This window comes from Pogoniulus pusillus, chromosome 26, assembly GCF_015220805.1.
Source record: "Pogoniulus pusillus isolate bPogPus1 chromosome 26, bPogPus1.pri, whole genome shotgun sequence".
Taxonomy (NCBI): domain Eukaryota; kingdom Metazoa; phylum Chordata; class Aves; order Piciformes; family Lybiidae; genus Pogoniulus; species Pogoniulus pusillus.
This window is the reverse complement of record NC_087289.1, coordinates 17,122,209-17,135,146: the sequence shown is the minus strand read 5'-3', so window position 1 is coordinate 17,135,146 and position 12,938 is coordinate 17,122,209. Positions and strand designations below refer to the sequence as shown.

General features: G+C 46.0%; 2 protein-coding genes across 6 annotated transcripts in view; one reads left to right on the top strand and one right to left on the bottom strand.

Moving 5' to 3' along the window:
* Positions 1 to 3,405: 3,405 nt before the first annotated feature.
* LOC135186926 (nascent polypeptide-associated complex subunit alpha, muscle-specific form-like) lies at positions 3,406 to 10,973 on the bottom strand. Its single transcript, XM_064165125.1, has 2 exons — positions 10,966 to 10,973; positions 3,406 to 4,723 (listed from the first exon to the last, which is right to left on the bottom strand). The coding sequence occupies exons 1-2, from the start codon at positions 10,971 to 10,973 to the stop codon at positions 3,406 to 3,408; spliced, it is 1,326 nt and encodes a 441-aa protein (XP_064021195.1).
* LOC135187031 (serine/threonine-protein phosphatase 2A regulatory subunit B'' subunit alpha-like) overlaps positions 3,914 to 12,938 on the top strand; it is a 79,376-nt gene continuing 70,351 nt past the window's right edge. For 4 of the 5 annotated variants that reach the window (XM_064165358.1, XM_064165360.1, XM_064165362.1 and 1 more), the window contains exon 1: positions 3,914 to 4,055. The gene's annotated coding sequence lies outside the window, so the exon portion shown is untranslated. Of the gene's footprint in view, positions 4,056 to 4,324; positions 4,415 to 12,938 lie in introns of those variants that run through there. The other variant, XM_064165359.1, reaches the window with a different exon arrangement.

Sequence of the window (12,938 nt, the reverse complement as noted above, 5' to 3'; positions counted from 1 at the left end):
GGCATGGCTCCTTTTAACTTCCTAATACACAAGGCCAGAAACAGTCAGTAGCTTTAAGAGGGTAATGGTGTCTGAGGCAGGGTGGGAAATTCTCCTACATAACAGGCTGTCAGGCTCTTTTTCAAGAGAGCACCGGTGTCCTCACTTGGAAGGGCAGTGAACTGGATCAGTGTGGCATGGGTGTCACATAATAAAATCACTCCAGACTTTTTCATAGAATCATAGAATCAACCAGGTTGGAAGAGACCTCCAAGATCACCCAGTCCAACCTATCACCCTGCCCTAACCAATCAACCAGACCATGGCACTAAGTGCCCCATCCAGGCTTTTCTTGAAGTCCCCCAGGGACGGTGCCTCCACCACCTCCCTGGGCAGCCCATTCCAATGCCAATCACTCTCTCTGGGAAGAACTTCTTCCTAACATCCAGCCTATACCTACCCTGGCACAACTTGAGACTGTGTCCCCTTGTTCTATTGCTGGTTGCCTGGGAGAAGAGGCCATCCCCCACCTGGCTACAATGCCCCTTCAGGTAGTTGTAGACAGTAATAAGATCACCCCTGAGCCTCCTCCAGGCTAAACAACCCCAGCTCCCTCAACCTCTCCTCATAGGATTTGTGCTCCAGGCCCCTCACCAGCTTTGTTGCCCTTCTCTGGACATGTTCCAGCACCTCAACATCCTTCTTGAATTGAGGGGCCCAGAACTGGACACAGTACTCAAGGTGTGGTCTAACCAGTGCTGAGTACAGGGGAAGAATAACCTCCCTTGTCCTACTGGCCACACTGTTCCTGATGCAGGACAGGATGCCATTGGCTCTCTTGGCCACCTGGGCACACTGCTGGCTCATCTTCAGCTTACTATCTATCAGTACCCCCATGTCCCTTTCCTCCTGGCTGCACTAGATGTTGGTATTTTTTTAACAGTCTTGAGGGATTGAACAAAATTGTTAAACATTAAGTTGCTGATACTTACCCTGTAATCATGCAACTACTAAGTAGACATTCCTGTTCCCCTCCAGTGGCAAATATTACATAATGGCCTCTTTTTTGATACTAAGAAAATAAGAGTCTTCTCTAACAGATTGTAGTGGTTCGAGTGTTCCCCACCCCCACTCTGGAAATCACCCAGACTAGACTCAGCCGGCTCTGGAAATTTGAATGAAACTTATATTTACAGCTTAGCTCAATATACAAAGAGATATTTACAGTATATACAGTTATATACAGAAATAGACAAGTTAAAAAGGTAATACAGAAACACAACTCCCCTCCCAGAAACCTGAATCCCCAGGAGGGGCTCCCAACTGCCCTTCCACCTCCTCCCACCCCTCTCAACCTTACCCCAGTCCCAAGAAGAATGGAGGTTCAGCCAGGGGGTTAGGAAGCAAAGTGGATTAATCAGAGAGACAGCAGAGAGGCTAGAGAAATGCAGCCCAGAGCTCCCAAGCACAAGTGCCTTATCCATGTTTGGATTCTTGTTCTTACACATCTCAGCAAGCCTATGAGTGAAGTAGACATCACCCTTGTTTCTCTTTCACAGCCTGTAATCTAATCCTTCTCACCAAAACATGCTAGCTAGGCTCAAACTAGCACACAGATTTCACAATCTTGGGTTACTGTGTGTTCTTTGGGGCTCTTGTTCAAGCCCAGCTGAAATGGAGGGCAAAGTTCTTCTGGTTTTCAATCATACAGGTCTCCAGAGTAGAAGAACACACAAAAGGTGTACTTGGCTCTTTCACTGGCTTTGCTGAGACTCATGTAGATGTAGTGTGAGAACTTGGTCAGTCCAGCACATCTCCTGGGAAGGCTTTCCAGCTCACATTTACCACAGAAAAGGTCTGGGAGTCTCTGGACTACATCACCATACCAAAGATACACTGTTTGAGGGGCTTCTTAAGACTACCAGAAGATGCTTTTCCTGCCTACCCAAATTTATCTCCATTCAGTCGAGGTAGACTGATAGTGCAATTGTTATTTTCTGAGTTTGTTAGCTCAGGCTCATCTCTCTTATTTCTATCTCATATGCCACTTATCTCAAAAGTGAAGTTGGTAAGGTGTTGGGGTTTTTTGCTTGGTGGTTTTTTTTGTGTGTGGTGTTTCTGTGGTGTTTTTTTTTATGTTGAAGCACTTCAGTATTTCTACACTATTTTATTCTAAATCTTATCATCCCTAATTTAACTCTGGGTGAAAAACTGTTCTGAATTTTCCACAGCAGACAGACCACAAATGGAAATAGCCATGCTACTATCTACAGGGTAAGTAGTAGCAAGTTAATGCCTAACTATGCTATTGTAGTTTTGTTCAGTCCTTTCAAAACTGTTCAAAAAACCCCATGAGACTGAGATGCAGCTCCCTTCCACCACCACAGGACTAGCACAGACTTGGCTGTGGATTGGGCTTTGCAGACAGTCTCCTCCTTTGGCATGCTTGAGCATGTTCCTTGTCTGGATGTCCTACAGCAGAGGACCTGCACTTCTCTGAAGTGACCAAATGCACATTCTGCCTTGCAAAGGGAACTGAAGCCAGAAGGAAAGAGCCCTGAGAAACAAGCTCGGATCAGCAGATTGTTTGGGTGGGAGGCATTTGCCCTTTTGGCTGTCACCTGCCTGAGCTGACTAGTAATATGTTTGGTGCTGTGATTCTGGTGTTTTCTTTTTCCTGAGCTAACTATGTTGATTTAGAACCATGGAAAGAGTTCAGTTGTCCTCTGAGAAAAAACGAGGAAGAATGAAAGTTATCCTAACGGGCTCCAGATAACAAAGTTGCTTCCTTCATCTCAGAGAATGGAATGAGGGAGAAGATATCTTTTAGAAGATGCCAAAGATTCCTAGTACATTTTGAGGATACTAAAATGAAGAGGAACAAGGAAAAAAAAAAAAAAAAAAAAAAAAAGAGGCATCAGTAGCTGGCTTTTGGGGTATAATAGCTCAGAAGGGAAACAGGAAAAGGGGAAAAGTGGTGGGAAACAGTTACATGTGGCTGAAGGAAAGGAAGTTGAACTGGAGGTGCAAGAGACAAAAATTGATGTGTTCCAAATGAGACTGCGGACCCTGTAATCCATGAGCAAGCAGGGGGTTGCAGGTTGGCGTGCAAGTGTGTGGCTGAAGGAAAAGGATCCTGTAACCAGAGTTCAAAGCTCCCTTGCAAAAAGACCCCCTAAGTTGGCCAAAACACCACAAATCTTACCTGCAGCTTACCTTTGGTGCCTTTGGGCACATCCTCCCCTAGTGGAGGGCTGCACACAGCCTGCAGTGCAGCAAAACACAGTGTCGAATGGAGGGCTCGTTCAGAGCCTCACCGCTGGGGCACGACAGCCACCCTGCCCTTCCAGTTGTACTTCGGCTCTTTTCCCCCTCAGCTGTTACTTTTTCAAGGCGGCACCTATCACACTGCTTCGCTGGAGGGCACTACTCATGGCCCTGAGCCGAAGGGAGCGGAAAACTCACCGAAGCCAGGAGATGGAGCAACCACGCTGCTGGCTTTTTCCAGCGGCTGAGGCAAAACAAAACACACCGTCCTGGTGACCCGCAGTGCCCGAGCTGGGCGGCGGCGGGGACGGGAGGGACGCGGGCTGAGGCGCGGGGCCGGTGGGCGGCGAGGGGCCGGTGGGCAGTGAGGGGCCGGTGGGCGGCGCGGGGCCGGTGGGCAGTGAGGGGCCGGTGGGCGGCGCGGGGCCGGTGGGCAGTGAGGGGCCGATGGGCGGCGAGGGGCCGGTGGGCGGCGAGGGGCCGGTGGGCAGTGAGGGGCGCGGGTCCGAGGCGAGGCCCCGGCGGCCGTGACGCGGGGAGGGGCGCAGCGCGTGCACGCGCGCGGGGGACGCTCTCCCCCGCTCCTCCTCCCCTCGGCCCGGCAGCGCCATTCCAGCGCCACCGCCTCCTCCACAGCCCAGCTTCGACCTGCGCGTCCGGGGCCGCTCGCCCGCCCTCCCGCTCTCTCTCGCCGCGCCTCCGGGGCGGAGCCCCCCGCCGTGCGGAAGGGGCCGGCTGGGGCGGGCAGCAGATCGCGCCCGGCGGCGGGAGCGGGGTTACCGGCATGGGACAGAGTGACGCTCCAGCGGGTAGGTGCGGTAAGGAGCGGTGAGGCGACGTGAGGGGGAGCGCTGCGGCGGGGCCTGGAAGAGGGGCGGCCACGGGGCCGCTGGAGGGAGGACGGGTGGCGGCGCGGAGGGGTGGTGAAGTTAGGATTGGGACTGGGGCTGAGTGGTCATCCGTTCTCTCTCGCTGGGTTATAAGCGGTTGTTCCCCTTGGGACGTGATGATGGGGGACAGGTGCTGGATGAGCCCCGAGACGGGTGGTGGCTGTGTGGTGCCTATCAGCGGAGAACGACCCCGGCGCGGCATGTCGCGGGAGCCGTGGGGCTGGCGCTGACAGGGTTCGAGGAGCCGCTGTGAGCCGAGCGGGCCCGGCGGGAGCGGTGTACGGTGCTGGGGGACGCTCCCTGGGGAGCGGCGGGACGTTTCGGAGAGGGAGTCGGGGCAAGACGGTCTGAGGCGCGATTGTGGGAAGCAGTGATTGAATGGAGTTATCGGGTAACGCACAGGGCGGAGAGGGAGGAAGCGGTTCTCGCCTCCGCACGCGTTTAAGTTGTGAAAACTAGTACTAAGTGGTGGCGGGGAGGCCGACGCTGTGGATTGTCTCGGCGGAGTTCTGACGGAATGCTGAGAGGCATAACGGCTTTTAAGCACAGTGGTCTGAGCGTAGTTCCCGATTCGGGATGGCCCGGAGCTGCGGCGGTGGTAAAGCGGAAGGTTAACACCGGTGAAGGGTCACCTCTAATTAAACTGTTCTTTTTGTGCGAGGGTGAACGCTTGCCGCTTGTCCCGGGGTAGCCTGACTTTCTTCGGTGCAGCTGTTAATACCTTGTCATGAAAGTATTTCTTCATGGGCAGGAAAGGGAACAGCTTTGCGAGACTCCTTTGTTCATAGGCAGACAAATCCAGCATTAGGTTGTGCGTAAACTTCTAAAACTGAGCAACGAATGGAATGATTTATGGAAGAACATATTCATGCTGGGGTAGTTCTGTCTGAAGGTCATCAGACTGCACTGGTCTCGAGTAATGTAAATATTTTTATGCCCAGGACTAATTTTATTACCTCTGTTCTTCACACTAAGGAAGCCTTGGAAGACGTGCTGTTCTGTGCCACTCATCTTTCCCATTAACAGCACCTAGCAGTGCAAAGGGTAGAATTGGAGATGGGGCAGGTGTTCCCCAAGTTGTTTGCTACTGAAGTGCTTCCTAAATGCCTGAGTGCATTTTTCTTGGTGATGGTCTCATGGCTTTACCTCACATGATCTTATGGTAATAAATTATCTCACGTTATCTTCAGGTAATAAATTTTCCAAGCAGTTACTTAAAATAGCCAGTTCCTCTCTTGATTTTTGAGTGTGTGTGAATCCCTCACACTTGTTAGGTCTGCTTTCACAGGTTTTCTAGTGGGAAGTGATTGTCAGAGGAGATCTGTGTATGTAATATTTGTTTAATGGATTCTGAGACCAATGAAGAGACACTATTGGGGTGTTTGTTTTTTTCAGTATTTATATATCTGGAAATGGTAGTGTTGTGTGGTTACATTTAATTTCATATTAAATGAAAGAGAAAGTTGAAGTTCCTGATGGCCTATAGCCAGTTTCCCCTGCCTAGACCTCTGCAACTACTGTAATGTGTCATGTAGCTTTGTACTTGTAATTTGCAGAGGTGCAGTGTTAAAGGCAGGTATGGGTAAAGTGCCTGAAATCAAAGTTGATCAACGTGTAACTGCTAAACACTGCAGAGATTCCCAGGTACAGTGTCAACTTTGGTTCCTCAGCTGCAGCCTATAGAGCGAGTGGTGAGTATTGTGACTTGGGGTGGCTCAGAAATCTCTGTAGTGGAGCCCTGGCTCTAACGCTCACTGCTGATAGCCCTAAAGTTGTAAATATGATGCTGCACAGTTGAATTCGTGTGGAGTTTTTTTGTAAGGACCTTTCTCCTTTTTTTTCCTACAGGCACTTCTCCCACCTTGAATTACATAGGAAACCTGTCTTTAAACAGTAATTCTGGACTTGGTTATCTCCTGGTTGAATACAGAGGTTGCTCTGCAGGCTTGCCTCATGTCCTTTGTATAAATGTTTTCCAGTGCTGTTTTTATTTTGTAGTCATTTAAGTAAAACACTTATAGTTCTTCCCCATAAGACTAGGTTTTCTTCTGTTAGGCAGAACTGAACTCTTCTGAAGACTTAATTAGAACTCAGATCCTGTCCTCCAATTCTGGCGGCAAGTGGACAGCAAAGTAGAATCATGGGGGGAAGGGAACTTTCTCATGTATAATCAAGGTAGTTAAGTGCTGTCTTTAAGAACTGGTTTAATGTGTGTTATGGAACAAGCTTCTGTCATCAGACTTCACTGTTGTATTTACTCTATTGCTTATCTGGATCTGATTTGTGGAATTTGTGATGTAAGGGCAGGCATAACTGAGCAGGTGCTGTGCTTTGGCTGTATGAAACGTGCTGTAATGTCACATCCTTTGGAAAATCAGGCTTTGAGCACTGAAAGCTGTTGTATTCTATTTGCCATGATGCTTGCATGGTAAAATGAGGTTAGTAGTGGAAAATAGGTTAATGTTAAAGTAGCGTTTAAATACTGGTGGAGAAATTAGTGATTCTGATTGCAGACCAGTGTATGAGTGGGGCACAGGAAGCAATACCTGAGGACATGCATAACAAGCAAGCTTGTTAAAAATGACTGTTCATTTTAATGAGCATTCAGGTTCATGAGGGTGAACACTGCTGTCCACTCAGAATAAGGGAATCTTTACATTTATCTGGTTGTCTGTTTCTTGTATCAGTTGGTTTATTAATTTGCTTCTGTTTAAGTATGTAGAGAAAAAGACAGAAATTAATAGAAGCATTTTTTTGAGGCAGGGGGCTGTGCTTGTTTGTTTGTTGGGGGGTTTGGGTTGGTTTTTTTTTTGTGTGTGTGTTTGATATTTTATTTGTTGGATGTTTGGGGTTGTAATTTTTTGTTTGTGTTCTTTGGCGTTTTTTGTAAAATTTTGGGTTAGCAAAAATATAGGGAAAACTACTTCCCCTATCTTACTAGGATGCCAGGCTAAAGCACCCTTAATTTTTACTTGCTAGAGGAAAGGGGATAAAAAAGTTATGCTCCCTTTAAATTTTGTGTTGCTTTGATCACACTGCTCCGTGCCTCTGGTGTGGCTTACCAAAGTTATCAACGGTAAGTGCTGGAGCAGTGTCAAACGCCCTGAATGCTAGAACATGCTGCACCTTTAGGCATAATTTGTTACATTTCCACAGCTGCTTCTCTTCTGAGTGTGAGATGGAGGCTGGCAGGAATGGGCTTGTGGAAGATATGACTGGTGGAAATGACTGCTTGCTTCTTAGTCCTGTGGTTATGCCTTAGAGGAGGGGATGGGCGTGCAGCACAGTATTAGAGCATTTGTCCTCAGCTTGGCATTTCACCATTCTCATTGCTGATCTGTGGAAGAGCTGTAGTACTCCATCTGGGGCCAGGTATGGGCTGGGAACTGAGGCTACCCTGCAGAAAAAAGTGACTGTCACCTTAGACAGAAAGAACTTTAGCAAAAAAGTCTTGAATGTACAAGGAAATAAATGGCTAAAGAGAAATGCAATACAGATCAACCACAAAAGTCAGATAAGACAGCAATGAAAAATGTGTGAACTTTGAATAGGTGGACAATGAATGAAACCAAAACCTTTTTTTTTTTTGTTGTTGTTAAATGAAAAAAGTACTCTGCAGATCACTAGCAGAATATTGATCTGCTACAGGAGGAATTTTACTCAACTTAAAATTTTGGACAATTTGTAGACTTTAAGTTCAGTATCAAAAAAGGTTTGTGATGGTTTGGGTGTTCCCCACCCCCACACACTTTGGAAATCATCCAGAGTAGACTCAGCAGGCTCTGGAAATTGATTGAAGCTTATTATTTACAGCTTAGCACAATATACAAGCAGATATTTACAGTATATACAGAAATATACAAGGTAAAAGGTAATACAGAAACACAACTCCCCTCCCAGAAACCTGAGTCCCCAGGAGGGTCTCCCAACCACCCCTTCACCTTCCCCCTACCCCTCTCAACCTTACCCCATTCCCAAGGAAGAATGGAGGTTCGGCCAGGGGGTTAGGAAGCAAAGTGGATTAGTCAGAGAAACAGAGGTTGAGGTTAGAGAGATGCAGCTCGGAGCTTCCAGGCAGGAGTAGTGCCTGATCTATGTTTTGTTTCTTGTTCTTATACATCTCAGCAAGCCTATGAGGGAAGCAGACATCCCCATTGTTTTCCTTTCACAGCTTGTAATCTAGTCCTTCTCACCAAAACATTCTAGTCTGCTTCAAACTAGCACAAGCTCAATGACCAAGACAATGCCATCTTGGACACATCTCTTCCTTTGTTACCATAACACCAATAAAATCACTTCAAGTTGTGTAAAGTAGTTAGATACTTCTAATACTAAATGAACTGAGTTTTGGGGAAAATAACAATTTTTTGCTAATATGAAATGATCCCTTTCCATATAAGGTTATAAACAGCCAAGAGTCACGTTGCATAATCGAGCTGGCTTTCTGATCTCTGCTCTGAAACTTGCTGACTAGGTGCTTTGAAGGTCATTCACCACCTCTGTTTAGTTAGTCACCTTATTTTCTGCCAGCCTGACAAAGCTCAGCTGGGCTTATGCTTCCTAAAATTACTTTATTCTATTTTACTCCTACTTTGCTAAGCCTCAGCATGTATATTGGCATATTGGGGGGCTGCTAAATGAGCTAAGATCAAATGGTAGTTCTATGCAGGCATGGGGTTGGAACAATACTTTGTTGCCAGATTATTTATACTTAACACAGTGGTGTTATGTGGAAAAATTGTGTGAGTTTTTAGTCTCGTACTGTCTCATTTGTATAACTGGAAACCAGTCTCAAGGGACACAAATTCCTGTCTGGTCAGTTTTAGTTCCAAGTCTCTGTGCAAAGGGAAAGTTGAAGAAAGGTATTTCAGAAAAGCTGAGAAGGGTGAAATCTTTCTTGCTATCATTAACTATCCTCCTCCCCAGCTGACAGCCAGAATGACAGACTTTTCAAAGCCTGTACGTTGGCTCTCCACAACAGAGTTTCTTCTACAGTTGTCTTCAAGGACCCTGCATGCTGATGTCTGTAGAAGACACAGGAGCAGGGGAGTATTAGATAATTCTGTGACTTAACCTGAAGGAGTTACATTGAATAGTACTGCATTTGCTAACTAGAAGTCAGCATTCTAGAACAATAGATTAGCTTGCAAAACCAATGTAAGCTATTGTTAGTGATCCTAGCCCAAGTCTTCTTGAGCGTTGGGCTTTCTTAATGTTTCTGCTGCAAACATGGAATAATTGTATTTGGGTTAGTTTGTTTTTTTTTAAGGTAAATCCACTGAAACAGATTTCCTAATGTAAAACCTAACTTTTCCAAATCCATACTGGCTGCACAGCAATATTTGTCATCCTGTCACAGACAGTAATTCTCAAGGTCACATCTATTTGGAAGCCTGCCTTTGTAAGTGTTCTTATTGCAGTGACCTTCATGGTTCACTGCAAGAATGCTGAAGTTCAGATTCAGCTGATAAAGTTAGACTGTCAGAAACTCTTTGACAAGAAGACATGAGACAAGCGAGTATCCTGCTGTTTCTGGATTTTCAGAGAGAGTTTAACAAGATTATTTGTTAATGCTTCTTAAAGGAAATTACCTGGAGGAGCTAGGAATGTACCTTTTTGAGTAATTAATACCTGGTTAAAGTGTGGGGAGAGCTGTCAGCGCTTCTAGTGAAGAGCAATCGCTGGTGGAATCCCAGGGGGACCTGTGTTTGGGTTTGTGTGGCTCAACATAGTTACAAATGATCTGGATGTGAGGCTGAGTAACAAAGTGACATTATGTGCTGGAAATCACAGCAGAGGCAAAAGGTGTCTAGAGTTGCAGATGTTTCTCACAGTACTTGGTTGGAGGCAACTTCACAGTATCACAGTATCATCAGGGTTGGAAGAGACCTCACAGATCATCAAGCCCAACCCTTTACCACAGAGCTCAAGGCCAGACCATAGCACCAAGTGCCACGTCCAACCTTGCCTTGAAGTGCCCCAGGGACGGCGACTCCACCACCTCCCCGGGCAGCCCATTCCAGTGTCCAATGACTCTCTCAGTGAAGAACTTTCTCCTCACCTCCAGCCTAAATCATCCCTGGTGCAGCCTGAGGCTGTGTCCTCTCGTTCTGGTGCTGGCCACCTGAGAGAAGAGAGCAACCTCCTCCTGGCCACAACCACCCCTCAGGTGGTTGTAGACAGCAATAAGGTCACCCCTGAGCCACCTCTTCTCCAGGCTAACCAATCCCAGCTCCCTCAGCCTCTCCTCGTAGGGCTGTGCTCAAGGCCTCTCCCCAGCCTCGTCACCCTTCTCTGGACACACTCAAGCATCTCAATGTCCCTTTTAAACTGGGGGGCCCAGAATTGAACACAATACTCAAGGTGTGGTCTAACCAGTGCAGAGTACAGGGGCAGAATGACCTCCCTGCTCCATGAGGAAGGACTAACTGTGTCTATGCAGTGATGAGCTGTTAAGAACTTAAACCATTCAAGAAAGAGATGTTTTAAATAATGCAGATAAAGCTCTGTGAAACAGCAGCCAAAAAAAAACAGGAGGTATTATGATAACAATCCCTAACCATGAGAATATAAAACAATTATTCCCTGGTTTGTTACCTGAACATGCCAAGAATTAGAGGACATAAAGAAGTGCCCAAAGAAAAGGTGGTAACTTTTGACAGGAGAGATACTAAAATACGACCCCTTGATTCCCTAGAACCTTTCTGGGTCCATAGCATTCTTGGAGACATTCCGCAGGTTCAGTGCCTGTATGTTTGTTTAAACCTGCTTCCTGATCACACCTAATTCATGCATTGGAAGGGGAGGTGAACAGTTGGACCTTACCTACCATGCCATTCACGATTTTGTAGATTATCATTCTTCCAACATTACCTCTCTTCCAATCTGAAATGCCCACTCCTGCTCAGTCATTCCTCACAGGTGTGGCCATTTGAGCTAGATTTCTAGCTCAGACATAGGGGGGAGGTGAACATTCTAGGGATAGGCCATATAATGGCAACAGTGGATAAGTTAATATCATTTCATTGGATCATCAGGAGCTTTATGTCTGGAAGCACAGCTTGAACCTTCCCCGTGCTACGCCTGCCGCTTCAGCTGCATCTGCTGCAGTCTTCCCTCACTGCTGTTTTAGCTGCTGCTGCTTTTGCTGCTTTGCCACCACTTGATCCCTTCCCCATCTTCCTTAATGTTATTCTATTTCTCTAGTAGTTTATTTCTCCTTATACTGTTATATTTAAACTATAAGAAATACAACTTCATTTTTCCATAAAAATCCATGTTGTGGTGAGTTTACTGTACCAGGGGAGGGATCCACCCTAACCCAGGACAACAGGCAAGCTACTCAAGATCTTTGGGTCATTAATCCCCTTCTCCTAACCTTTTATCTTAGGCTGTATGAAAACTGTGGTCTCAAAGAGTGAATACCTTCCTCTTGCTTGAAGCATTCTATCAATAGGTGCCTTGACATTTTACAGAGGATGACAGTAGCATTGTTTCTTCTTGGAAGATAGGTAATGATGGGAACAGAATGTCTGAATTAACCCAAATGATTATGAGAGCAGACCCCTGAGAATGTATTACCTGAAAACAGGGAGGCTCAGAAGAGGAAAGTGCTATACAGTGAGAATATATATTGTGCTAGTTTGAAGCTAGCTAGAATATATATCAACTTTTGAAAGGCAGCTCAAAAATTAATTTGTGAATGTGGTTCTCATCCATTCTGGGTGTTTTGCAGAATTTGGGATCCTGCACCTTGAAATTGTGCGACCCAGAAGAGGTTATGGGAGAAGCAGTGGAAATGAGCCAAGGTGCAAAATGGCTGCTATGAAAGAACAACTGATTAAGTGAGGAGTAATAATCCCAGAAAAGAGATGCCAGAGGGATGATGTGGAATTCTGTAAATTCAGGAATGCCTTGGACAATGTACATATGTGTCTAGTTTGTGTCCTCTGTTTAGGTAGTCTTGACATACTGAAGCTGGTGAGTGACAGGATTAAAAGGGATGGTAGGTGATGTCAAAAGGTCTTGTCAAAAGATGTTGAGAAGTGTCTGTTAAATTTGGGACATGCCCAAGCACAAGGGAGGGAAATCCTCTGAGTGTTACTAAGCACACGGATACCACAGCCAGATTCACCATTCTGATCAGATGGAAACTGTCAGAGGCTGGGAGACTACTCCTAGGACATGTTATCTATCTCCTTCTAATACTCCACCTTGAGCACTGGCATCTAGCCACTGTTTGAGATGGACACAGTTGTTTCTGTGTTCTTATTTCTGAAGGTGGGGATTCATTTGATGTAACTTCTCTTAAAACTGTTCATCTCTTAAGCTCATTGGGGTGATTTTTTTCTTTTTGAAGTGCATTCTTCTCTGTGTTGCCTACAGAGGGTATGTAACAATTTCAAGGTAGCTAGTTTAAATCACTTGAATCCCACCTCTTTTATGTTTTATTAAGGAAAACAGACAAACTGCAGACAGAATTCAGAAGAGGACTGTCTAGCAGTGACTTTGAGGACTCTTTTCCAGACTCTTTGGTGAACCTGGAAAAGGCTAAGGAATGGGTCTATTAGCTTAAGAAAGCCTGATGCCTGTTTAATGAAACTTCGTGTTGAGCATAATCAAACAGGAACTGATGATCTCTTTTCTATAGTCCATGTAATTACACATCAAAGTTCTTGAGCAGATGAAGAAATAGGCTCTGGTTTGAGCAGGAATTCTCAGTTATGACGAAAGTCAGGATTTGTAGCTGTCACAGTTCATTGCACTCTCTAAAGAATGAAGTGGATTAGTGATAAAATATCT